Below are 24,728 nucleotides of genomic sequence, written 5' to 3' on the forward strand. Positions count from 1 at the left end.
TCTTGATTGTACATTTATTTACTGATTTGTTTATTTAGGTTTTGTTTCAGGGGTGGGTAATTGCTAGTGGTTTTTAGATGGCTCAGTTATGATCCTCCCAGAGCGCTCATGAGTCATGCCGAACTGCCTGGAGAAAAGGAACATGTGCACTGATGTTTACTGAACTGGTTTTTCATTCCCATCCAAAAAGGTATTGGTCAATAAAACAAGTGTAACGAATGAGACACGTCAGGAACACCTGTGCATATTTTCTTGACTACAAAAAGAACAAGAAATAAGCATAAAATATTTCCCCTATGAAAGTAGACATCCTACAGAATAAAGGTTACACATTCATATGCAGTATGTATTTGTCATTTTTCAAGTGGTAACAATTACAGTTACCCTTTTGATGTTGAAGAGTAGTCTCTCTTTTACACACGCACACGCACACACACACACACACACACACACACACACACACACACACACACACACACACACACACACACACACACACTCATTAAACCTGGTGTCCACTGTCTGAGTGGAGTGCAAAACGTCGTGTGAATCAGCAGATCCTAGTAAATGTCAGTGTTGTTCTAATGTCAGTCCACCTGATCCATGATGGGCTATGCTCTTACCAGTGCCTGTTGAGCTTTTCTTGGCACATGAAGCCTGAAAACACTCCCTGGACTTCTGTGTGCCTATAATGTTGTGTGTTTGCCCTTATTTCTATCTGAGGGGATCTTCCAGTAATCCAGGGAAAACCCTAAAGGAATAAAGCTTCTCTTTGCTTCTGTTCTTTACAGAGCTCATATCACTGGGGCTTTTTATTTAAGATTGTGTTGTGGCTTGTGTATTTCTGGATTGAATGAATCTTCTTAAATTACCAATGAAATGGCCTTTTTCAAAATATAATCCAAGGCAGGTTACATATCTCTGATCTAGTGAAAAATCTCTTTCTCTTCCAACCCCCATCCCCCCCCCAAACTGCTGTTAGAATAACGTAGCTGTCAGTCCTTCATTTAGCACAGGCCCCCAAGACTAAAGCAAAGGTTCCTGTCTCTGTGACTACAAAGCCTATATACACACTAAGGGTAGGGATTTTCTCAGGAGCTTAACAGAGTCTAGACAATCCTGGTTTATTGTTCGCATTATGTCCTTTAGAAAATGCTTTTAAGTTTTTCCTCTTGTGTAATTCAAAAAAGTAATTCAAAGTCCCTTCACATTGTTGATTTCCAAATATACAGTAAGTAATTCATTTACCAGTTGAACATGTACCTGTGGCCAAGTCTGATCAAGTATAATTAGTAAGGCATGATCTAAGAATTAATTGCTGTGCGGCTTTGAGTAATACCGGTTATCCTTTCGGGAAAGACTACCCAGGGACCAAACACAGAGGAGTGCCATATCTGCCCTGTCTGGTAAGAAGGGAGTTAACATGGAAATTAAGGGAGGAATTTCAGCTATGTTGCAGCTCACAATAAAAGAAAGTGGATTTTTGGGGGGGAATGCCTCAGCGTCTACACTGTAGGACATGGCTAAATGGCTTCGATTAAATAGAACCTTTGCTGGGGACTATCCACTGTAATATATGCATGTAAGAAAACATCTTTAGTGCTCATAAAGCAAAATATTTGTGATGGACATGTTGATGAAGACAACATAGCAGTTATGTTTTGTTTACAAACCAACAGCTGAAGCATCCGACAGTGTCCTTGTTCCTTCTCTCCCACTCTTTAGATGAAGTAAACATATTCAGGCTGATTATCTAACCAAGTATGCGACTTTTAGTCTTGGCGCTAACATGTACATACACACACAGAACACAGTTGGTGACCAGGAGGTCAGAGATAAGAGGTCTGGGCAGACGTTCCTGGTTTTTTTTCCCTTTTGTATTGAAGAATGCTTCATATAACTCCATCCCACACCACAGCTGTCTGAGATCACACCAGTGCTGATGCCACAGAGCAGAGGAATGAAGAATGCACAGGGCTCTATGGGTACCTGCTTTACCTGACTTTCATACTCACTTTTTTTTAAAAATCTTGTACTATCAGGTATTGGGTTAGCACTGTTGCTGGATCAGTCCTGCTCAGCACACCTGACTGCTGAATGCTCAGACTCTGATGCGTTGGGTCAGTTTCGCATAGCTGTAACTGAGTTCAGTAAGCACTAAGGAATTATGATACCAGATCTGTACAGAGATAGACACCTCTTATTTTGAGGTGGTTAGTGGGACATGCTGGCATCGAGTCCAAATAGTACATGCGCTAGCTAGCACAGCAGACACCTTGGGGTGAAATGTGGTGTAATGTGTCATACTGTACTTTCCACTATAATTTTTCTAATTCGCCCCCGAGTGATACTTATGTGTTATGATAATGTGTGACAATAAACCTTACACATGGGCAAAACTTAAAATATCAGGTCGGTAGTGATGCAGTATCAGGGAGGATGACCAGAGCTACAAAAGGTATTCAGATGAAAACTAGCATTAACTAACATGAAAACCCCTCACCTTAAGGTCCAGTATTTACAGACAAATAAGTGGAAAAGCAATAAAAAAAGGCTTATGATATAGTTCAAAGGCTTGACAAGAATATTGATAGTGTTTTATTTTAAAGAAAACTGTGATCTAATGAGCACTATTTCTACATGATTTGTCATGGGAAGCTGTGCATTCTAGCTGCTCTGTGTTTGCAGGTACTTGTGAGCCATGGAGAGGGGGTATGATAAGAATAAGTTAGTGAATGTCACTTGTGGCAGAACACTGCATTCCAGCCCCACTCCCAACACATGGATTTATCACCATGTAATAAAAAGTAAAATACAGCTTGCAGAAATGAGATGAAAAGTGAAAACAGCACGGTGGCTTTAACAATAGAGCAGTAAACAAAAACCCGACCTGGGACACAGCAAATGAGACAAAGAGCAGACAGGGATGAATTACTAGTACCAAATTCCTCACTGAAAGATATGAGAAAAGAGAGAAAAAGAGATGTAGATGAACAAGGATGAATTAAAATGAACTTTTGTCCTGAAAGACAAAAAAAGAGAATGGAATTAGAGTTCATATAGTTGGAGATGATATTGCCTACAGAAAAACAGAAATACACACACACACACACACACACACACACACACACACACACACACACACACTATTGTGGAACGTAAGGGCAACTCTATTACAACCAGTATACCAATGACAAGATGACAGAAAAGCTGAATTTTCATAGTTCACAATATTTCAAAAATATTTCTAAAATATTTTAAATATGTTATCCCTAATTAAGCATTTGTCAAATATAACTACAAAGTTTAAAATCAAAGACAATAAAGTAAGTTTAAACAAGTATATGTTAATGTGCATTTCAAATGTTTACATTTCTAATATTCCATTGAACAGTATTCCAAAATTTAAGAATAGACCTTAAAACAGCTGAGTTGGAAGTGACCCCATGGATTAGCAGCCTGTCTCATCTGAACAAGGTGGTTTGGAAGTCTATAGTGTTTAATAATAGACCTGCAAGAAATGCCAGACCTAGACAATTAAAGGCTTTAAACATTATAAACAAGACGTTGTAATCCATGCACAATGTAATAGGAAGTCATTGGAGTTTCATGGGATGGATACAGGTTGATAGACTCTGAATTAACTGGAGATTAGCTAGAGACAGTAGAGCAGGCAGTTAGTAACACTGCAGTAGTCTGATCTAATAGATAAGGCAGTCTGTAACACTGCAGTAGTCTAAGATAATAGCTAAGGCCATCAGTAACACTGCAGTAGTCTAATCTAATATCTAAGGCAGTCAATAACACACTGCAGTAGTCTTAATATAATAGCTAAGGCAGTCAATAACACAATGCAGTAATCTTAATATTATAGCTAAAGCAGTCAGTAACACACTGTAGTAGTCTTAATCTTATAGCTAAAGCAGTCAGTAACACAATGCAATAGTCTAATATAATAGCTAAAGCAGTTAGTAACACTACAGTAGTCTTAATCTAATAGCTAAAGCAATCAGTAACACTACAGTAGTCTTAATCTAATAGCTAAGGCAGTCAGTAACACACTGCAGTAGTCTTAATCTAATATCTAAGGCTGTCAGTAACACTGCTGTAGTCTTAATCTAATATCTAAGGCGGTCAGTAACACTACAGTAGTCTTAATATAATAGCTAAGGCAGTCAGTAGACACTGCAGGAGTCTTAATCTAATATCTAAGGCAGTCAGTAACACACTACAGTAGTCTTAATCTAATAGCTAAAGCAGTCAGTACACACTGCAGGAGTCTTAATCTAATATCTAAGGCGGTCAGTAACACTACAGTAGTCTTAATCTAATAGCTGTCTTTGTCCCTCAGCACCATGTAGCTGTGTTTCTTAAATTATAATATGCAGTTTTAGAGCTGTTACTCTTATATGGCTCGAATGATAAAGCAGCATCGAGGGTTATAGCATGGTCCTTAACTATAGCTTTTGGTTACACAGAAAAAAACATCAAGGCCTTATTTTTAGCAGACCAAGTTAGGTACTTCTCTTTTTATCAGAATTCAGTTTGAAAAATATTCTGCTTTGCATGCAACAATGATCTGCACATGACATATCTTCTACAGTAAAATGGATCTGTTTAATGGCTCATAATTGTTCATTGATCCATGGGAAAACTTTCTAAAAATGTATTTTCTCATATAAGACAAATGCCCAAAATAGAGCTCAGTGATGAATTTACCCCATGGATCAGTTGATAAAGGTTTGGTATCTCAAATGTGCAATTCATCTGGATCTGGAAGGTCATCATCATTTATAGGGGTTCTAAGTATCTTGTTACTATCAGTACCAAAAGAAAGGATGAGATATGGTGTGTGATTACCTTTGTAAGAGTTTAAATAAACTAGGACTTTCTGAGTAACATCACAATGGGCAAAAATGTCTCCCTCAAAGGACCACTTTATAAGTAGATAAAAATTATTTTAATAAAATTTCATAGAATTTTTGCAAAATATATGGTCATATTCTGTTATCATAGATTGTTTAGGAGTTCCAAAATGAGAGCCACTAATGTAAAACTGTACATCATAAATGGTAGCAACAGCCCAATGCCCATCCACATCCACTTGCATGTGGGTTATGACATAGTGTTTAAAATGAACGTGGAGTACATTCATTTTAAACACTATATTCATATGATTTTATACATGCATCTGTAAAATAGTGAAAACTAAAATTAGTCTATGTAGTCTATGGGCATCCTTATCCTTTCAAAGTGAGCAATTTTATACTGTATTCAGTTTTAGATTACCATATTTAATCCTTAACATTTTGACTTGAGTACATCTAAGAAACACACTAAAAAAAACTAAATAAACACAACAGTGTTGATTTAAATTAGGAAACGATGCATTACCTTAGCATATTACCCTGGTCTGGGGGAGGGGTGCTGAAGCATTTTGAGGTTAATTATCCACAAAGACACCAAGAGGACTGAGACCAATGTAACCATATCTGTATTATCCCTGCTAAAATCTGAGCATGTATAAATTTAAAGTCACTGTTGTGTCATCAACAAGAGGAGCAGAAGACTCTCTAGCTCTGTTTCTAACAGTTTTTGCAGGAAAGGTATTTGCATTCATAAGACCGAGGTTACAGAGGTGCTCCCTGTTGACAAAGACAGTCACTATGAGATGAAGATTATTCTCCAAAATGTGGTGTTACACAAACACTATGCCAGATATAGTTATATGCAGAATCCCTTTCTATCCTGAGTGAAAATGTCTATAATGATTTGATCCTTGTCTCTTTAATGGTTGTCTAAGGCCAAATGCCCTACCACGTGCTGGCTGAGTGAATGCTCTTTGTATGACGTGAATGAGATGACGACTAGACTACTAACTATGGGAACGAAATTGCTTGTTAGGCGAGCATAATTGCCTGTTGCATGAAATTGCTGCTGGCAAGTTTGCTCTTTAAAACTTAGCGTAGAGAAGAAAAGTTAACTTTCATGATATATTTAAAAAAAAGGAAAAATGAGATAAACAGATAGAAATGAACTACAGTAGCAGTAAATACACTGACTTCTCAGTATTAGGAGACAGATAGAAGGAGAGGTTATTCTCCCGCTTGTCCTTCTTCTGCTTGTCCTCTTTTCCTCCTCCCTCAACTACACACACATTTCAACTGATGCATCACACTGTTCATACCCACCGCCCCCCCCACACACACTCACATGCACACACAAACCTACAATCTATTCGTCTTCACACACTCTCACATAAGCATGCATGCACACTGACTGACTGTGCCATGGGAGATGTATGACTGCCATGTATTTACTCTGTGTTGACTCTGTCAAGCCCTGAGACCACAATAAATCTAGCGGCCAGTAGACAGGTGAGGTGTCTGTTACGGGGAAGATTTCTGCAGGCCAAATAATTCTTACTCAGTTGAAGACATCCTTTGCTTCACATTTGTATACAAACAAAAGTACTGTGCCATGCCAGATCTTTAAAAATTAGCCAAGAATTTAACTCTTTCGATGTCTTGTAGCAGCATGTGATGAAGACTTTGCTTACTGCACACCCACCAACAACAAATGTCAACATGCTGAATGTTTCGGATTAGAGACACAATTCAAATGTAAGTGTTCGGTCAGTGTACCATAAAGCAATACAGAAGAGTCTTATCTACAATTTAAAAGCCTCTACATTATCTTTAAACAAAAGAAGGCAATGTTAGGAACAGGTGTAAATAGACAAGAGACAGGCAATGTAAATGTAACAAGATCGGGTTTTTTTTCCATATTTTATGAACATAATTGGTTCCTATGCTTCCAATTTATGTATGATATTTTCACAGCTAGCTATCTTAAAGAAGCAGTACACTGCAGAATCAGGAAACAGTCTAGGATCTCTAAAATTATGCTACAAAATGTTATGATTGTTTTTTCCCCCCAAGGCCTGTTTAGTGGACTACAAAATTGATCACAAGATTCTTTTAGGGTTGGACTGCTTTGGTTCAAGTGCTAAGGTGAAAGAAGAGAACACATGCAATCGTATCATTTGCTTAGGCTCACTCTGCTGCTCCACACTCATTTGAGTGTTGAGCTAGAATGCTTCAAAATTGCTAATCTGTGAAACAAAAACACAAACATCCCACAACTTTCTGTGCATCTAGCAACCATTTGTTTTGTTTTTTTTTCACAGAAACAATCCACACATTCCTAGGAAAATTAGCTTAGTGTATCAAGGCTATCTTGGAGATTTCAAATGGACTAAGGGATGAAATGGGAGGAAGGCAGACTGTGATGAGGATAAAGTCAGTGGGTGGGACAGTGAGGGTACTGGAAGGAGAAAGAGAGGGCAGGCTTGGCTGATGTACTTGTTGCTCTGGAATGTTCGCCACCAATATTTTGACTTCTCCTTTGGAAACAGCTGCGTTTCCTTTTTCAAAGATATTTTTTCCTTATTTATCTGATCCCTCAGGAGAGATCTATCTCTGCCGCCTGACAGTGGCTTCCTCTTCTACATCTGCCTCTCTAGCCTGCCCTGAGCTCTCTCCTTCTCTCTCTCTCTCTCTCTCTCTCTCTCTCTCTCTCTCTCTCTCTCTCTCACACACACACCTGTTGCAACACACACAGATCACTCTAGCAGGTCTTCACATAAAGTGTGCAAACAGACAGAAACATACACACACACACACACACACACACACACACACACACACACACACACACACATACACACTAATACACTCACAAATACAAAAATGCATTCACATGCACTTCACCGGAAGAAAGTGATAAACACACGCACGCACACATAACATACACGCTCTCTCTCTCTCTGTCTCTCTCTGTCTCTCTCTCTCTCTCTCTCTCTCACACACACACACGCACACACAAAGTCTAGCTGGAAAGCACATGAACACCCAAAATACTTTCCCTTTCTCTCCTTTGTACCCCAGGGATAAGCCCTTAAATAACATTCCAAAAGGCTCTGGAGGCTAAAAGGTATCCTTGACAGAGATCATCCCAGACTTGGCTGCCTTTACAAGCAGAAATGCTAAAATTAGTAGTGTGCAGTTTCGGGGGTGAAAAAGGAATTGATGTGAATGGAGTGAAAACGACAGTGTTGTCGTTGTGTATGTTTACTTCCCAACGTGTGACACAAACAGCAGAGCAGCATGCGAGGGTCTGTGGAGGAGAGGCAGGCAGGCTTGCCATCACAGGCCCCGTCACACCATGGCGTCTCCCAGGGAAACTGACTGAATCATCAAGAGTCCAGCTGAAGGGAAATAACAAAGTGAAGGTATCTGCTTTTACTGGGCCCCAGTCTGATGGTCAGTGATTTCCAAATAAATACAGTGATAGAAGGAATCAGACTCAATGATTGTAGTGTTTGGCACCACTTCAGAAAACATCAGAGGCACGTGGAGTTTAGAGCATTTACGTTCTCCACAAAGTGCAAAATGCACTTTCATTTCACTGGTGCAAAAACAACACCACCAACAACAAAACATGTTTCTGTGTTTTATGAGAGTCCATATATTTCCCCTATCTGATAATCTATTTTTGTATCATATTATATGTAGACATATCAATTTTCCAGATATAATACACCAGTTTGTGTGATGTTGGACATTGGTTGAGTCTATGTATTTTCATTGTTTAGCTAGAATACAGTACTAATTTAATCTCAGAAGGGAGGTTGGATGCTCTCTCATAGATGTTATATAATGGTAATCTAAACAAGCTAATTAGCGAACTACACCCCCCACAATCCCTCGTTTTCCTCCATCTGCTATTGGAAATATGCGCACAGCTCTGTCATAATCATGACCATGGGCTGGTTTTGTTTGTCTGTGTTTGGATAACATTATTGGTCTCCTAGCGAATGGGTTCAAGCATCTTTGGTGTCCCTAGAGGAGTTTACTTTTTAGTCTGACAGCTCCGAGACCCACAATAAGAGTAAGATCCAGACTTCTTCTTCTGTGAGCATGCAGCACCATAAGCCCGTCCTGAAAATATTTTGTCAGCTGTACTCCCTGGATTGTTATTTCTTTATGAATGTCTCTATATGTAGAATGGAAGGAAAGAATGGGGACTGTTTATTTTCCAGCCCATTTCCTCTATTTTATGGAATTTCCTTTGTATAAAAAGGTTATTATATTTGTTGACAGGTCGTTGGCTTGCATTGGCATGTGAATGAATATGGATGAATTTGCAAAGCCAGCTAAAGAACTAGCAGCTGACCATTCAACACCCAAGACACACAAGGCCATATTGAACACATAGACACACACACACACACACACACACACACACACACACACACACACACACACACACACACACACACACACACACACACACACACACACACACACACACACACACAAATTACAGTGGATAAACTATGTCCTAAATCACAGTTCTTAGGGTGTTGATATATGATTTTGCCTGGCTGTAATGATTTGACATTTGTTACTGATCAGTAAGGAAAACCATACTGCTGTTTAGCATAGACTCATGCTAGTTTCAAGTTTAATATTTATTATAAAATGCCAATAACTAATTTGAATGGTGAATGTTATTACAAGCATATAATAATATAATAACATATAACAAGCAATAGTTTAGCATGCCAAAAACAAACAATAAATACTGTAGAAATATATTCTGGACCTTATTAACAAAGGAACCTCAACACAATATATCAATTAAGCCATGGGCAAAGTCATTTTTTGCACAATCACACACACACACACACACACACACACACACACACACACACACACGCACACACACACGCACGCACACACACACACACACACACACACACACACACACACACATACACAGTACAATAGATCAACAGCTGAATTCCTGCCTGTCGTGTGCGATGAGGCAAAATCTCCTACTGACACACAGGTATGAGCGTCTGACTGGTGGTATTGAGTTTAATGCTGATCCACCTGCAGATAGCTGCTGCCGGGTACAAGCCATTATGACACGGACACTGCGGCCATTCAGGCATCCTTTAGCACAGTCCTTACCCAGCTCCAATTATTCCAATTACTGCAAATCAAATACTGCCCTCTGGATCCTGCACCACAACCTCAGAAATATCTCCAGCTTTCATTTATCCCCAAACGGAATGCTAGTGCTGACAGAACAAGCAGAAAAAAATATATTGTTGGCTCAAATCTGTCCCAAAAACTTTTTAAGGTTTCTTGCTATATAAGAAACTCCTGCATTCTTGTTGATGCTTCTGATTGGTATATATGCAAAATAATGCATACACTGCATTGCAGAATGGTATCAAATCCCAGTAGTGCCATGTGCTATGACAGGGAGCCATTGGAGTATGTGATAGGCAGTGTTCTCTTTCAAAGGGGCAGACTGATTATGGTTGATAACTGACTCCCACAGTAAAGATGATTTTTTTCTCCTTAAGCTCACACTAAGGCATTCAGGGATGTTGTGGTGTTATATCTAGGCATAGATTTTACAAATACTGTGGGATATATGTCATTACCAACACTTTCCATTTCCCTTCCAATTTATGCCTTTCCAGTTTCCATTAGAAATCATAAAGGAAGTTTTAGATAGACCAGGAGTAATATTGTCTTAAACAATTACAGACTACATTGTTTGTTCATTGTTTCTTTGCCCAAGCTCAATGATCCATTCATTAACACTCAGTAGTTTTCTGGCTGTGTGTGCAGCATGAGGAAGTCTGTGTTGAAAGGGGCTCTGATTAGCCATAAACTCCTACACCTTTAACTCACCCATACCAGGTCTGGTGGCTCCTGCAGGGATGCCTTTGATGCTCTTTCCAGTTCAGAGACCTGGATCAGAGCTGGGAGCAAATGTGCAGGGAGCCTGCCTCAAACCCCTGCTGCATCCCAGCTGCTCGGACCTTGAGAAGAACCAAAATGGCTGCCCCATTCTTCAGGGGAATCAAAAATGGATACTTTTCTCTCATCAAGTATTGTTTTTCAATTAAAAAGACCCACTTTTGGGGTTAATGTCTGTGTTCTGACCACACATAGGCATCTCAGAGACCTCTTTAGTGAAGAATGTTAGATTAATGATTCAGAATTCCTGCTCCAATGTCAGGAAGCCAAAAGGCTTAAACAAACATAATAGCTAAATTTGTCTATAAATCTCTGTTGTTAGGTGGTTATAAACTGGGGTTAATTATCATTTGCATTCCTGAGAGAAACAAAAAAGTGAACCCCAAGAGCTTCTTGAGAGAGAGAGAGAAGGCAACCATGGCCTTTAATTATGGAAGCTGGAGTAATTCAAATGTGGGTGAGAGCACACAAGATGTGTGAGAGGGTCCCTCTCTCCCTCTGGAGTGGTATAATGTGAGAAAAGAAGCCTGTGAGAGTCTGAGAATAAATGCATAAACACTTATGAATTCTTCACATGCCTGGTGCTCCAGCACATTTTTACAACTTCCAAATCTCTTGCATATGACCATGTCACATGGCGTGATGATCCTGGGTGTAATTAAATACTTTATTTAACACTGAGATTTCTCTCTTGCCAGGTTTGTGGTAACACATTTTGAATAAGTCTAATTACAAAAGCTCTACCCTGAAGTATATATTGCCTTGGTGTGTCAGTATGATTGTTTTTCTCTTTTCCATGCTTACATCACGTGGTATAAAGCCCTGGTGCTGTGCAGAATATGAACTTCTGTTTCATCACTCCTGATGCCTGCAGGGTAGTGCAGTAGTACATGGATATGGATGGTTTTCTCATTCTCACTCTTCCAGCATTTAAACCTATTTATGAACAATTAACCTTGTTATACTTAAACTATGACATCTTTGAGATTTTGGGTTTGTGTTTTGGGTTATGAATGGCAGTGCTTTCTTTATGACAGCATAAGGTTATGGAAAAAGAGTTTAAGATATTTGCATATCAGGTGAATATAAAATTTTGCCAAAATAATTTTCCTTTTGGCAACAGAATAAAATGTTTAGGGAATTTTCTCTCTCCCCAAACACCTATTTAGTTTACTTACTCCAGTTCAACACAACACTGGCTGTGTGCACACCAACAGAATTCCTTCTCTCTCATGGCTATCCTGTAGTAGTGACATGTTGTAAGCAGTGTATTTAGTTCAGCAGTGCACAGATGGCCGTGACTGGGACCCTCAAGGGCAGAAGGGAGGATCTCCATGATCCCTGCATGCACTAGCACATGCCTCTGCTGCAGTGAGACCTACAGCTAGCTGACCTGGGTCCTCAGAGTATCCACCTCTAGATCACTGGGCTTTCAACTCAGAAGCATAACAAGCTCACGGCGATCTGTAATACATTAAGGCTTGACAACTTTAAATGAGATCAAAGGAAGGATGAGAAGGATGGAATGTGTGTAGAAATAGCACAGGTAAAATCCCTGACATGATCTTTGTGGCACTCAAGCTACGTTGTTTACACACCGGGTACATAGATCTGAAGTATATCTGCAGCAGATAAGCCTTTATTATGAGAGGTATAGCTGCCCCATTTTTGCTACATGAAGCTTGTAGAGGAAAACTGCTGGTAGGATATGTCTTCATTTCATCTGTCTTCTTCTAAATGTCAGATTCTTGTGCATGTATCGAGGATGATATTTTTGCAAATGTGAGCTAAATTACATTGGACTTACATCAAGGACATATCTCCGTTCATAATGTTTAATGCTGTGTTATATATGGTCACACGGTCCTGCTTGAACTCTACTATTCTGTCACACCAGAAAGATATGCCTTATACATGCTACAGGGGAGAGGTGGGTTCATGTCTGGAAATTGCTTACGATTCTTGTTCCTTACTTCAGTTATGATGTAAAACTTTGAATTGTTATTGAATTGTAATGCAGTGCATACATTCTTCTAGCATTTGTTTATGCTGTTTCTACATGGAAAGGCTAATCTATGACAAGGCCGCACATCTCTTCTCTCTCTCTCTCTCTCTCTCTCTCTCTCTCTCTCTCTCTCTCTCTCTCCCTCTTCCTCTCTCTCTCCCTCTCTTGATCTCTCACATTCAGGCATGAGCATAAAACACAGCTGTCTCACCTCAAGCTCTGAGGTCTGCAGTTATTACTTGTTTGCAGCACTTAATAAACACTGTAAAATACTGCAAGAGATGCAATAAATTATAATGGCAATATTGCTGATACAAAAAGAAAGCTGTGCCTGTAGCAAACAGTTTAACACATTCTGTTTTGTTGCATTCTGCTGTGACATCAGGAGTCAATCAGCATCAGGAACTTTCACAACAATTCTACAGCCAGCCATCTGTAAAACTAGCAGCCATTATAATACATTTTACATTTGTTTGCCTACTTTGTAAATGATTGCAAGGTGAGAAGGCTTAACTGCAAATCTAAATACAATTTTTTTTCATTTTTGAGTTATAAGCATTTTATTTTCATATGCATACTTTCCCTTTTTCATGTACTAAGGGACTTGTACACTTTCAAATGTTTTCATTTTACATTTTTTGTCTATGCAACCACTGTAGTGCCCCTTTTTTGTGGAGGAGGTATATGTGGGAGGTGAAAGGAGAAAAGGAGGTGTGTGTTTTTCCCTTTGTGGTTGTGGATGAGGAAAATGATGGGATGCGATATGAATCATATACAGATGACCACACTGCTCCTCCAGGGGGCAAGGTGGAAAACAATTACCGGGCTACTCGGAGCTGCAGTTTGGGCACAGCGCAGTCTTGCTGCGAGTCCTCCACTTCTCCCGCCATCAGGCTGCTTTGTGTCCCTCTTCCTCTATCCTGCAACATCTTTGAGTTTTCTCCTGTCTTTTACTTTGCTCTCTCTCCTTCTCTCTGTCTGGTGTTTTTCTGTGGTAGGAGAGGCATGATTCTGCGAGTAGTTTCCCACAGCTGCTCAGCAGGTCCCTCAGTAGAGTCCCTTCTGTGTCACTCTGTGTGGGCTAACGACAATAGCACAGAGCCGGAGGAGCCAGAGGTTGTACAAATGGAAACACAAAATCGAACCTAATTAGAAAAACTTTTTGTTTTTTTTCTCCTAGGCCTTTCCTAGAGCCTTCTCTCTTTTTTAACATTGTTTATTATTCTCTATACGGATGTGTGCGTTTACATGTACACGATTCTCTGCATATGTTTGTGTGCCCGCCACCTACCTGTCAAACTGTGCCAGTGACCTCTGCTGCAGTTTCTGTTAGTGCTCCATGTACTAGTTCTTCTGTCATCTTTGAAGAAGCCTGAGTTGCTGATGGACTGTATTGAATCTGCTCTTATAGAAACAGCTGTGGTGTGGGAAGTTAATGAAACAGTTTCAGATGCATGCAACAAAGGCCACGACCTGGCTAAGGTGCTGATATAAATAACATCACAATGAGGACCTTTGGAGATTTCTTTCAGTACAACTTAGCACAAGAACAAGGCACCCCTCAGGTTCTGCTTTTGTGGTCTTTTAAATTTCTCCACAGACACTAAATATTAATTAAAAATGCATGTGTTAGGAGTGACGGGGAATGACACTCCCTGAGCAACTTTGACCTCTTTATGCTACCGGAACTCTTACGTAAGGGCAAGGGCCACACCCCTGGTAACACCCAAATCCCTTTAGAGATCCTCCCATGCAACCGCTCCCCCTACATTTATTCCTCAGACATTTTCTTGTCCATTCTGTCCCACTCCCCCCCACCCCTTGGTCTCCCCTTTTTTTCTGTAAGAAGGGAGGGCTGGGGTGGATGTGTGGGCTTCTTACCTCCACATGGTAAAAAGCATGGAAATCCAATCAGTACAGGACACTTCATCCTGGGCTCTGGAGGAGAGGTATCCGGCTGGACATGTACTTATGTGCACCAGGTCTGTGAAACAGAGGAAGGCTTGGTGGTGGCATTTGGTGGGGGAGTTGAACAGGAGATGACAAAGCTGTCGTCTGACTAAAAGGCTTACTGTGGTTACCATACTCCCTCTTTTTCTCAAACTCTGCTAGTGTTTAACTGCATGGAAACACGTCTGTCATGATGGGCTTTGCTGTGGGGACTGCTTTGAACAAATAGTGAATTATCCCACCAGAAATACTGGATCATTATGGCTCAGCAGGCACTCAGCATGTGGCCTCTCTAAGAAGTGGTGCTGTAATATAAATGCATATGTATTCACCATGTGGATGAATTTTAATGGTGCTTAATTACAGGATATGACAAAGTGAGTTCAGAATGTCTGCTAGACATTTACTATGTGAAGAGCTTAAAAAGAATAACAATTTGTTTTTTATTTTGTAAAACTGAAAACTTTCTATATATTATTCCATGTCCCCTTTGACAGTGGAGTATGACCGGGAGTTGTCTCCACACAGAAGACACCATAAGGAGTTCAAGTTCAACTTGTCTCAGATTCCAGAAGGAGAGGCAGTTACGGCAGCAGAGTTCAGGATCTACAAGGAATGTGTGAGCAGTGCTTTCCGCAATGAAACATTCCTACTGAGTGTCTTCCAGGTGGTGGGGGATCATCCAGACAGGTGAGAGAGTTATCTGATTGTTCACAATGTTAACAATTTTATGCATGTCACCAAACCATGGTATTCATACTGTGTTAGTACTTATGTATTTAAACATATTTATCAGTATGTGTACTCCATAGAGATGATCTTGGACCCATTCTATATCTATAGTACCATTCTATATCTGCTATACCAGGTGAGATTCAGGATGGTCAGTTGGTCAGTGAGCTTAAAAGCTGAGAATTGAAAGTGCAGCCATCTATTGGCAGATCCTTTGTCTTTCAGTGACAGGCTGTAGCAGAATTAGGCAAGATTTTCCCTTAGCCCAGGAGCTGGGTGAATGTTTACAGTAGAGAATTTGTGTGGATAAACATTTGCATGATTTCTTTACATGCACTGTGATTATGTAAACGTGACTGTAAATGAGGTCAAAAGATGAGAACTGCAGGTACTGACTGCCTTGGATACATGGAACTCACACACTGAGCGATGGTAGTCAAGTCAAAAAGGACTTGTGCCCCTTTGCCATTTTATTCTTGGTTCCAACTGAGCTGGGCCATGACTATGAAGCAGGGCATATAAGAGCATATAAGAACACAAACAAATTTTGTGGATCACAACTGCTCAATCTGTTGTGTGAGCCAGTGCACTGGGAGTTCAGCACAGAATCAGGGCATGGATGAATGGTCTCCAACTCAGTTTTCTTCCACGCACTTCCATGCCATAACCACAGTGCCTGACTGAATATAGTTCATTTACATCCAAAACAGAACCAAGCCAAACATGTCAGAAGTTGACATTGTGGGTGGAAGGAGGGATGAGCTCCATGAATCACACCAGCAGCATGATTGGATGTTGTGTCCACTGTCAAAAAAGTGACCAATGAGGTGACAATGTGTGGTTAGTCATCAGGTCACATTTTACAGGAAAGCAACCAGTGTGCTCCGAAGCTGAGCTTGACTCTAAACTTAACACAATGCAGATTTCTGTTCCCAGACTCTCCTCTGGGTGCATTTTACTATACAACAAAAGATGTCTTAAAAGGTACTTTGCATGTGCTAATCAGAGGGAAAGAAAGGAGGAAATTATTTAACTGCTCAGTTGTGAAGCAGATCTCAGATCTCAGACCTTTATCATAAGATTTGGTTTGTTGGGTGGATCTTCTCTATTTAACAGGATTGAGGTTTTTGATCCCTGAACCCACAGTCAGAGTCTCTTCTGAGAAATTAGTAATTTAAAAAGGCAGAAGGCATAAAGGCAGAAGTGTATCTTATCTCTATAACTATAGCTTCATTTGTTTTGTATTCCGTAGGCCTACCATTGTGTTTGCAAATTCCAAACATGTGGCTCATAAAGTGGTTTTGCATATGAACAGACTCATTTGTCAACTTTAACAATATAATTACTTTAATTACAGACAATGATGTTTAATAAGCATGCTTAGCATACAGGATAGAGCAAATTGGTGGACAGACTCTGCAGAGACAGACTCTGCAGTGTGAGACACCAAATGACTTGGTAGACAAGGTGTTGATATGGGTGCGCATGTCATGGATTGTATGGCTGTGGGCGGGTTGATTTTGCCTACCTCAGCATTGTGCTGGAACTCAGGACCAACTCAGGATTGCGCTGCAGTTTAGTAATTATTTAATAATAAATACAGACTGATGAATCATGTTACAGTGTCTACTCGCAGGGGCATAGCACCTGTACATAGTCCCAGCAGAAATGAAAGGAAAGAACACTGAGATAAATGAGCCATATCATGGAAGACACAGTCTGGTAATATTTATTTTCACAACAACAGAGAGTACACCTTAGACACCAAAATTAATTTACTTCTGAGGTTTTTATAGGCCCCCTCCATCTAAGGAGGGCTAATCAGATCCACCATTACCCACTGCCCCTGGCAACATGTAGGAGGAAAGTAGTATAGAAAGGGTCTGTTTAACTGTTACTGTATATAGTAAAATTAAACACATTTTAAAGTAACTTTTCTGGACTAAAGTGGCAGGTAAATTTCCCCCATTGAAAGGTGCATTCTCTAAATAATGGGTGATTAGTTTTAAGACGTCTATACTAATACACTGCCTGGCCAAAAAAAAGGTCACCACCTGGATTTAAATAAGCAAATAGACAAGAGCCTCCCATTGGATAATTACTGCATGGGTGATTATGTTTCAGCTGGAAACAAGTTATTTAACTCTAACTGATGCAGTGAGCAGCTTCTCATTTGTTAAACAATCATGTCGAAAGACACATCCTGTGGTCATGGAAAAGATGTTAATCTGTTTCAGAAGGGTCAAATTATTGGTATGCATCAAGCAGAGAAAACATCTAAGGAGAGTGCTGAAACTACTAAAATCGGGTTAAGAACTGTCCAACACATTATTAAAAAGTGGAAGGACAGTGGGGAAACATCATCTTCGAGGAAGGAATGTGGTCGGAAAAAAATCTAGAATGATCGTGATCAGCGATCACGTAAATGTGTGGTGAAATCAAATGGTAGAAAAACAACAGTAGAACTCAGGGATATGTTTATTAGTGAAAGTAAGAGCATTTCCACATGTACAATGTGAAAGAAACTCAAGGGATTGGGAGTAAACAGCTGTGTAGCCTTAAGAAAACCACTTATCAGTGAGGCTAACCAGCAAAAACGGCTTCAATTTGCTAGGGAGCATAAAGCTTGGACTCTGGAGCAATGGAAGGTCATGTGGTCTGATGAGTCCAGATTCACCCTGTTCCAGAGTGATGGGCACATCAGGGTAAGAAGAGAGGCGGCTGAAGTGATGCACCCATTATGCCCAGTGCATACTGTGCAAGCCTGTGGGGGCAGTGCTATGACCTGGGGTTGCTGCAGTTGGTCATGTCTAGGTTCAGCAACGTTATGTGTCCAAAGAATGAGGTCAGCTGACTAACTGAATATACTGAACGACCAGGTTATTCCATCAATTGATTTTTTCTTTCCTTATGGCACAGGCATATTCCAAGATGACAAGGCCAGAATTCATTGGGCTCAAATTGTGAAAGAGTGGTTCAGGGAGCATGAGACATGATTTTCACACATGGATTGGCCACCACAGAGTCCAGACCTGAACCCCGTTGAGAATCTTTGGGATGTGCTGGAGAAGACTTTGCGCAGTGGTCCAAATCTCCCATCATCAATACAAGATCTTGGGGAAAAATTATTGCAACTCTGGACAGAAATAAATGTTGTGACATTGCAGAAGCTTGTGGAAATGATGCTACAGTGAATGCATGCCGTAATCAAAGCTAAAGGTGGTCCAATGAAATATTACAGTGTGTGACCTTTTTTTTGGCCAGGCAGTGTATAAGGCACACTTCTTTATTGTCTTCTTCAGGAACCTCATGAAAAACCAGAGAATTATGGCTGTTAGCAATGTGTTTGTATCTGTTTCCAAACCACACTTGTTTTTATATATGTCTGGCCTCCTAATATATGGAAAACTTCTACCAAGCCATATGCAAGGCCAATCTTGTCTAAAAAAAAGGTTGGATAAAACATGCCAAATGGCCAAAATCATTTTAAACTGCAGCCAATGACCATATACAGTGATATGTTCAATTTAAAAAAAATACTCTTGTTACCTCCAACCTTATCATTATAGTTAAATTTGGAGTTTTACAGTAGGGTTTTTAGATGCTTCTGGACCGCCTGCTTCCAAAGCCGCTCCTTGCCAGGTAGGAGTGGCTAGCCAGTAGAGCTGACTAGTATGAGTCAGCAACAATAGAGCTTGCAGAGGACTGGGACAAATGCTCCACGGAGGCATTGGGAGCAGCTCTAATTAGTGCACAGTAAAGAGGGGATACGGAAGCATGTCTGCAGGGCCATTCCTGGAAGACCTGCATGCCAGCGCACTTTGAAGTTGCCCAATGAAGAGAAGACATGCTGCTGACCAGCATAGCATGTCATTAGTGTAATGAGGACAGGCCTCTCGGTAATGGCCGGAGCAAAGCAGACGCGCAAGTACACGTGTAGTCCTGAAAGGTGGGAAAAAGAGGCAGAAGGTGTTGAGTTACATTGGTATGCAAGGGTACATGTGAAACTGTCAGGTGCAGCTATAATAGGGGGCAATTTATTTAATGGTGACACGCTTTTTGCTTTAGTGTTCCCATGTGTGCTTGTAGCTACAAGTTATCTAAGATCAGTTTTCATACCTGGAGACTACAATCAAGAGGGACTAAGATGGACAGATGGCATGAGAGAACAAGAATTATGCTGACCTTTTCCAGAGTGGATCAATGGATGAAAACACTGGCATTTATGAGCTAAATCACAAAACTTAGCTGCAGTTGCATAGACAGTAACTGGCATTTTTTTTTTTTGTTGTAGAGATGCAGACCTGTTTCTCTTGGAGTCCCGCCAGTTGTGGGCAACAGAAGAAGGCTGGCTGGAGTTTGACATCACAGCCACCAGTAATCTGTGGATAATGAGCCCCAACCACAACCTGGGTCTGCAGATCAGCGTAGAAACCAGCAGTGGTAAGATGCAGGACAGAATCTGACCTAGGTTCAGGTCCTGCAAAGTTGGAGTGTGTGTCATACCTAAAAGCATCAGCAAACCCCACAGCATGCCTGAAAATAAGAGATTAGGCTTCTCTTCCCCACATAATTAGCAAGCCCATCAGGGTGATGGACAGTGTGCAGTGCAAATAACATGGGGAGTGGTTATCAATGCTGTTCCCAGACCAAGAAACCTTCCAGTGTGCATTTTTCATGTCCTGGTCTAACGCACTTGTCTCAAATCATGAGGTGATGACCAAAGGTCTCCCTGAACTGAATCAGGTGTGTTAGAGAAGAGGAGCAATGTGTAGGGCTTGGGTTCCACAGAACTGGCAGTGAAACTGCAAAACTACATCCTATAAAATATTCATTGAATGACTTTAAATGTGCCACTGGTGTGTGAGTTGATACAGGGAAACATTTTTGACATGGGCTCTAAAAATGTCTTAGGCTCTTTAGCTGTCATATGATGTGTGTTTCTGTCTTGACAGGCCAGAACTTTAGTCCTAGAGAGGCAGGACTGGTGGGCTGGAGTGGAGCACTGGAGAGGCAGCCCTTCATGGTGGCCTTCTTCAAGGTGAGCGAGGTCCACATCCGCACAGCCCGATCCACCGGGAAACGCCGGCAACAGAGCCGCAATCGCTCCACTCATCCACAGGAGGTGCCAAAAGGACCAGGACACACAGGTCTGTCACAGAAACGCTACTACCTATACCAAAATTAACTCTCAGATAAGGCTTAAAAATTATACGCAGGTGTCTTCCTCATTTTTTGATACTTCCAAGGAATGCTTATCTTAGCAATCTCAAACCAAAGAGTAGTTTCAAATGTTTAAGTAAACAGCTCACCACATCTGTGACATGCTGTCATTCCCAAGCACTCTTATAATGACTAGATTTGTAATGAGTAATTTTCCATGATTTTTCTCAAGAAGCCATAGGGGAAGTTGGAGAAAATCAGAAGGAAGGTACTAAGGAAAGTATTTGGGCTTGGCTTCTAATAGGCAATTTGTTGCTGCATGTGAAACAATTACAAGTGTGTTACAACTAAGGTTCAAGAGAAAGACCAGCCCTTTTGCTTTCATGCTCTTTTGTAAACACGCTTGACCCTGACGTGGTTTTATTCCAGATACTCCTTATAAACTATTCTCATCTTATTTTTTCTTGTCTTTAGTCTACTGCTGTCCAACATTAGAAAACTATCTTTCTTAGGCTAACTGACTTCCATTCGCACCTGTCATTAATTATATATATATATATAAACTCTTTATTTACATTTAATCTTTATTTTTAATGTAAAAAATTTTTTTCTATACATTTACATTTCACAGTGGCTGCATAGGTATGTACTTATTATAATAGTATCCTTGGAAGATATGAAATCATTGAATTTTTGTGAAGAATGAAACACAATTCCTTCCACACTTCCTTCCTGTGTTTTGCTTCTCTTTTCTTTTTTTGGTGTGATATGGCAGAATTGCTCAATGAATTGTGTGCATGTTAGACAATTGCCTCTTGGTACCAGACTGGTTGGGACAGCCGTTGGCGGAACAGCGGTTGAGGTCTAAAGCCAGAGTCTCTGTTTCTCATTACATCACAGCTTTGAGGTGGTCTTTGTGTTATGTGCAAGCTGGGCTTAGGAAGGAACAGAAGGCTTAGCGCTAATACCCATTTGATTCAGCACTAATTTAGCTAGCATTTGGGAGCTCAAACCATATTGGCCCTGGAGGTTAAACATGTGAACATGCATAGTGAGACACATTCATGGACATTATTGACTGATTTGAGCTTCTACAGTTCCCACCTTTAACAGAAAAAGAACATTTCACCATCAATGATAATTTATTGGCTAATTTTCCATTCAGTCTGTTATTTAATTTCTCAACAATGTTCTGACAGAATTAGAAGGACCTGGGTAGACCTTTAGCTTTGCTTTTGCTAAAAGGAGCATTCAACTTACATTCTAAATCAATAGCATAATTGTTAACAAGGACCTATAAGCTGGCCTGTCACTACTTCTGAAATCTAAGTACTAAGTACTAGTACATATGCCGGACAAAACTCAGGTAACCTGTGTATGTGTTCACTCTTCAGACTGTACTTCAGACATTTTCACATTGATAGCTCAATAAGTAATCACATCAGTCTACCCAAGCCAAACAGTAGTGGTAAATTTCCAAAACCTCTAAACCTTCTATTCGATGTGTTTTTGTCCTGTCCTATGTAATCCAAAATCAGTCAGTAGTCTCAAAATGGCCTACTCCACTTGGGATAGCTGGAGCACAAATATTTAGATTCTGAGCAGGAAGTTATGAGACCCATGTGATAGCAGTCCTTCTGTTACTCTATTGGGCTGGCATATGGTTCCAATACCACATCACATGTGATGAAGGCGCACTGTGACATTCTGCACGTTGTGCATCTTCCCCATATTGAGATTCACTAGTGAACAATAACCCTTTGTTTACACTCTTTTTTCTTGAATGTTAAGGCTGTTCTTTTGGAACCACCACTGATGCTTTTCTCCGTTCCTTGGGCTCTATTCCCAGTCTGTCCTGACACAAAGGCATTGTTTAGCCTACAGTTCAAGCTTCGGCTCTCTTTCGCAACTTTGGGTACCTAGAAAACAAACAGAAAAAAGAACAGCCAACACCTTCAAAGATAATAATGACCGGTGTGCCTTGCAGTATGTGCTGGGCTGACCCTCACCTCAAGAGACGTTAATGACCATCTTGCATTACTCAGAGTGCTGTTCCTCAGCAAGACCTGTAATTAGTGCTGGGCCGTCATTAGTTGCTGTGCTAAAGCGCTTACGGGGCTAAGAGTATTGCTTGGAGAATTCTAACACTCGACCGTTCATGCTGCAGGGTTTCAACTGGGCCACCCTCCCAGCCTCTGCCTGATGTCCCTCTAGTTATTCCTTTTGTTTACCGGCAGTGTAATTAGACATCGCCGTGCTCCAGAGAGAGGCGCTTAATAAGGGCAGTGATGAAAGACAGGAAGAACGATAAACTTTACATAGACACAGAGGACAGTAATGTTCTCTTTCAAGTCTTCATGGGAGCAGGCGGGAGAGAAACGGAGACCTTCCTCCCTCTTCCTCTGTGGCTGCTGGGTATCACTCGTCTCATTTGTACATATGATATGACATCATTCCTACAGTTGAGATATAGTACTTGTGTAGTTGGGAGGTGGGGATTTTTTTCTTCTGAATGCCTGACCAGCCACTTAAATAATTCAACCCTTAATATGTGTAATAAAAAGGTCTTCATCAGGCTTTTCATTTTTAGGGGTTATATTAATATTTATTTTGTTTTTATTGCCCATTCAAGATTTCTCATTCTGGAGAGTGATTCAAAGCCATAAACCAGGCCTAAGATTTAACAGGTAATAAAGATACCATGAAAGATAAAGATAAAGTTACCATGCCTTATCACTGAGTTGGAAAGGTAAGTGTGCTAAGCAGGCCTGCTTTCCCAGGCTACGGCTATGATGGGAGGGGTGTGCAGGCTGGGTGTACAGCAGCTATGGGGAGGCCCACAGGGCCCAGCTCTCAGCAGTAGCTGTGTGGCATTAAGTTTTTATGGGCAGGAACAGGGGAGGTGTTTTATGGGGTACCACAAATCTGGCCTTTACAGTCAATGAAACAGCACACTAAATATCTGCTTTATTTCTCTTAAAAAACTCCCTGGCTGTAAAAATTGGCAGCAGTAACAAATAAAATAGTAGTAGTAGTAATAGTAGTAGCAGTTGTGGTGTGTGTGTGTGTGTGTGTGTATGTGTGTGTGTGTGTGTGTGTGTTATTATATGTTTCTCCCCTGGTCAGTCATTTAATTTGAGGTCCATTTCTTTCATGCATGCCGACATTAAAATCACATACAAGCCTGCTACTTTAGAGTACACATTCCCACAGAGTATGTATGTGAGAGAAACGTTTTCCTATTATAGGGCCTCGGATAGGTGTTTATCTGTGTGTGCGTGTGCACTGAGGTGGTAGAGCAGTCTCAGCCTATGATTTGGATGGGCGTAGATGGTCTAAGACTGTAAACTCCCACGTAGAATGTGCTCAGATGGGGGTTGGTGTGAAACTGCAGAAGCACGGAGGATCAGAGGGAAGGCCGTCCCCGGGGTGCTGCAAGGCGCCTGGGGCCACTCCTACTGGCCGATTTATCTCAGTAAATATTTCCCTTGCCAGGCTGGACAGAAAGAAACAAGAGGGGGTTACTTAAGGGACTGCAGTTTCATACCAGAGGTGCTGGATACAAACTGCAGCTGAGACATTTTACCACGGAGAGCCTCTAAGAGCCTTAATGTTTCACTGTGTTTCAGACCAGTAAAGACAAGTAAAGCTTTTACTGTCACACACAAATGGGGTTTCAGTATGATGAGTGAAATTTGGGGCCTTCAAAAAGCATAACTAAGCTAAAGCTCACTGATACATTTTAAGTACATACCAATTAAGACATTTCAAAATCTTTGTTAGCTTTAGCATCAACCCAAACCCCAAGGAGTGTTTTTCTGGCTAATTATATATGAAACACATTTAATATTCCTGGAATATGAAGTGTGGTGGAAAACATCACTTTAGTGTCGATTTTTAATTTTTTTCTTTACATCTTAGAACTGCCATTTGTCAGTGCAGTGGGAAGACGCCTTTGCTCCTCTCTAGTGTGTGTAATCTGTGGTCTGCCAGGACTTGTCGCTGGTTACTGAAGTCCAGGCTTGCAGAACATT

At 40.7% G+C, this 24,728-nt stretch overlaps 1 protein-coding gene across 1 annotated transcript in view; it reads left to right on the top strand.

The window, feature by feature from the left end:
• Positions 1 to 24,728, top strand: part of bmp6 (bone morphogenetic protein 6) — a 31,414-nt gene that overhangs the window by 2,658 nt on the left and 4,028 nt on the right. The window contains exons 2-4 of the mRNA XM_027013639.2: positions 15,297 to 15,489; positions 19,826 to 19,974; positions 20,487 to 20,681. Coding sequence (XP_026869440.2) covers positions 15,297 to 15,489; positions 19,826 to 19,974; positions 20,487 to 20,681 — 537 coding nt within the window. The remainder of the gene's footprint in view (positions 1 to 15,296; positions 15,490 to 19,825; positions 19,975 to 20,486; positions 20,682 to 24,728) is intronic.

This window comes from Electrophorus electricus, chromosome 5, assembly GCF_013358815.1.
Source record: "Electrophorus electricus isolate fEleEle1 chromosome 5, fEleEle1.pri, whole genome shotgun sequence".
In the NCBI taxonomy this organism is placed as follows: Eukaryota; Metazoa; Chordata; class Actinopteri; order Gymnotiformes; family Gymnotidae; genus Electrophorus; species Electrophorus electricus.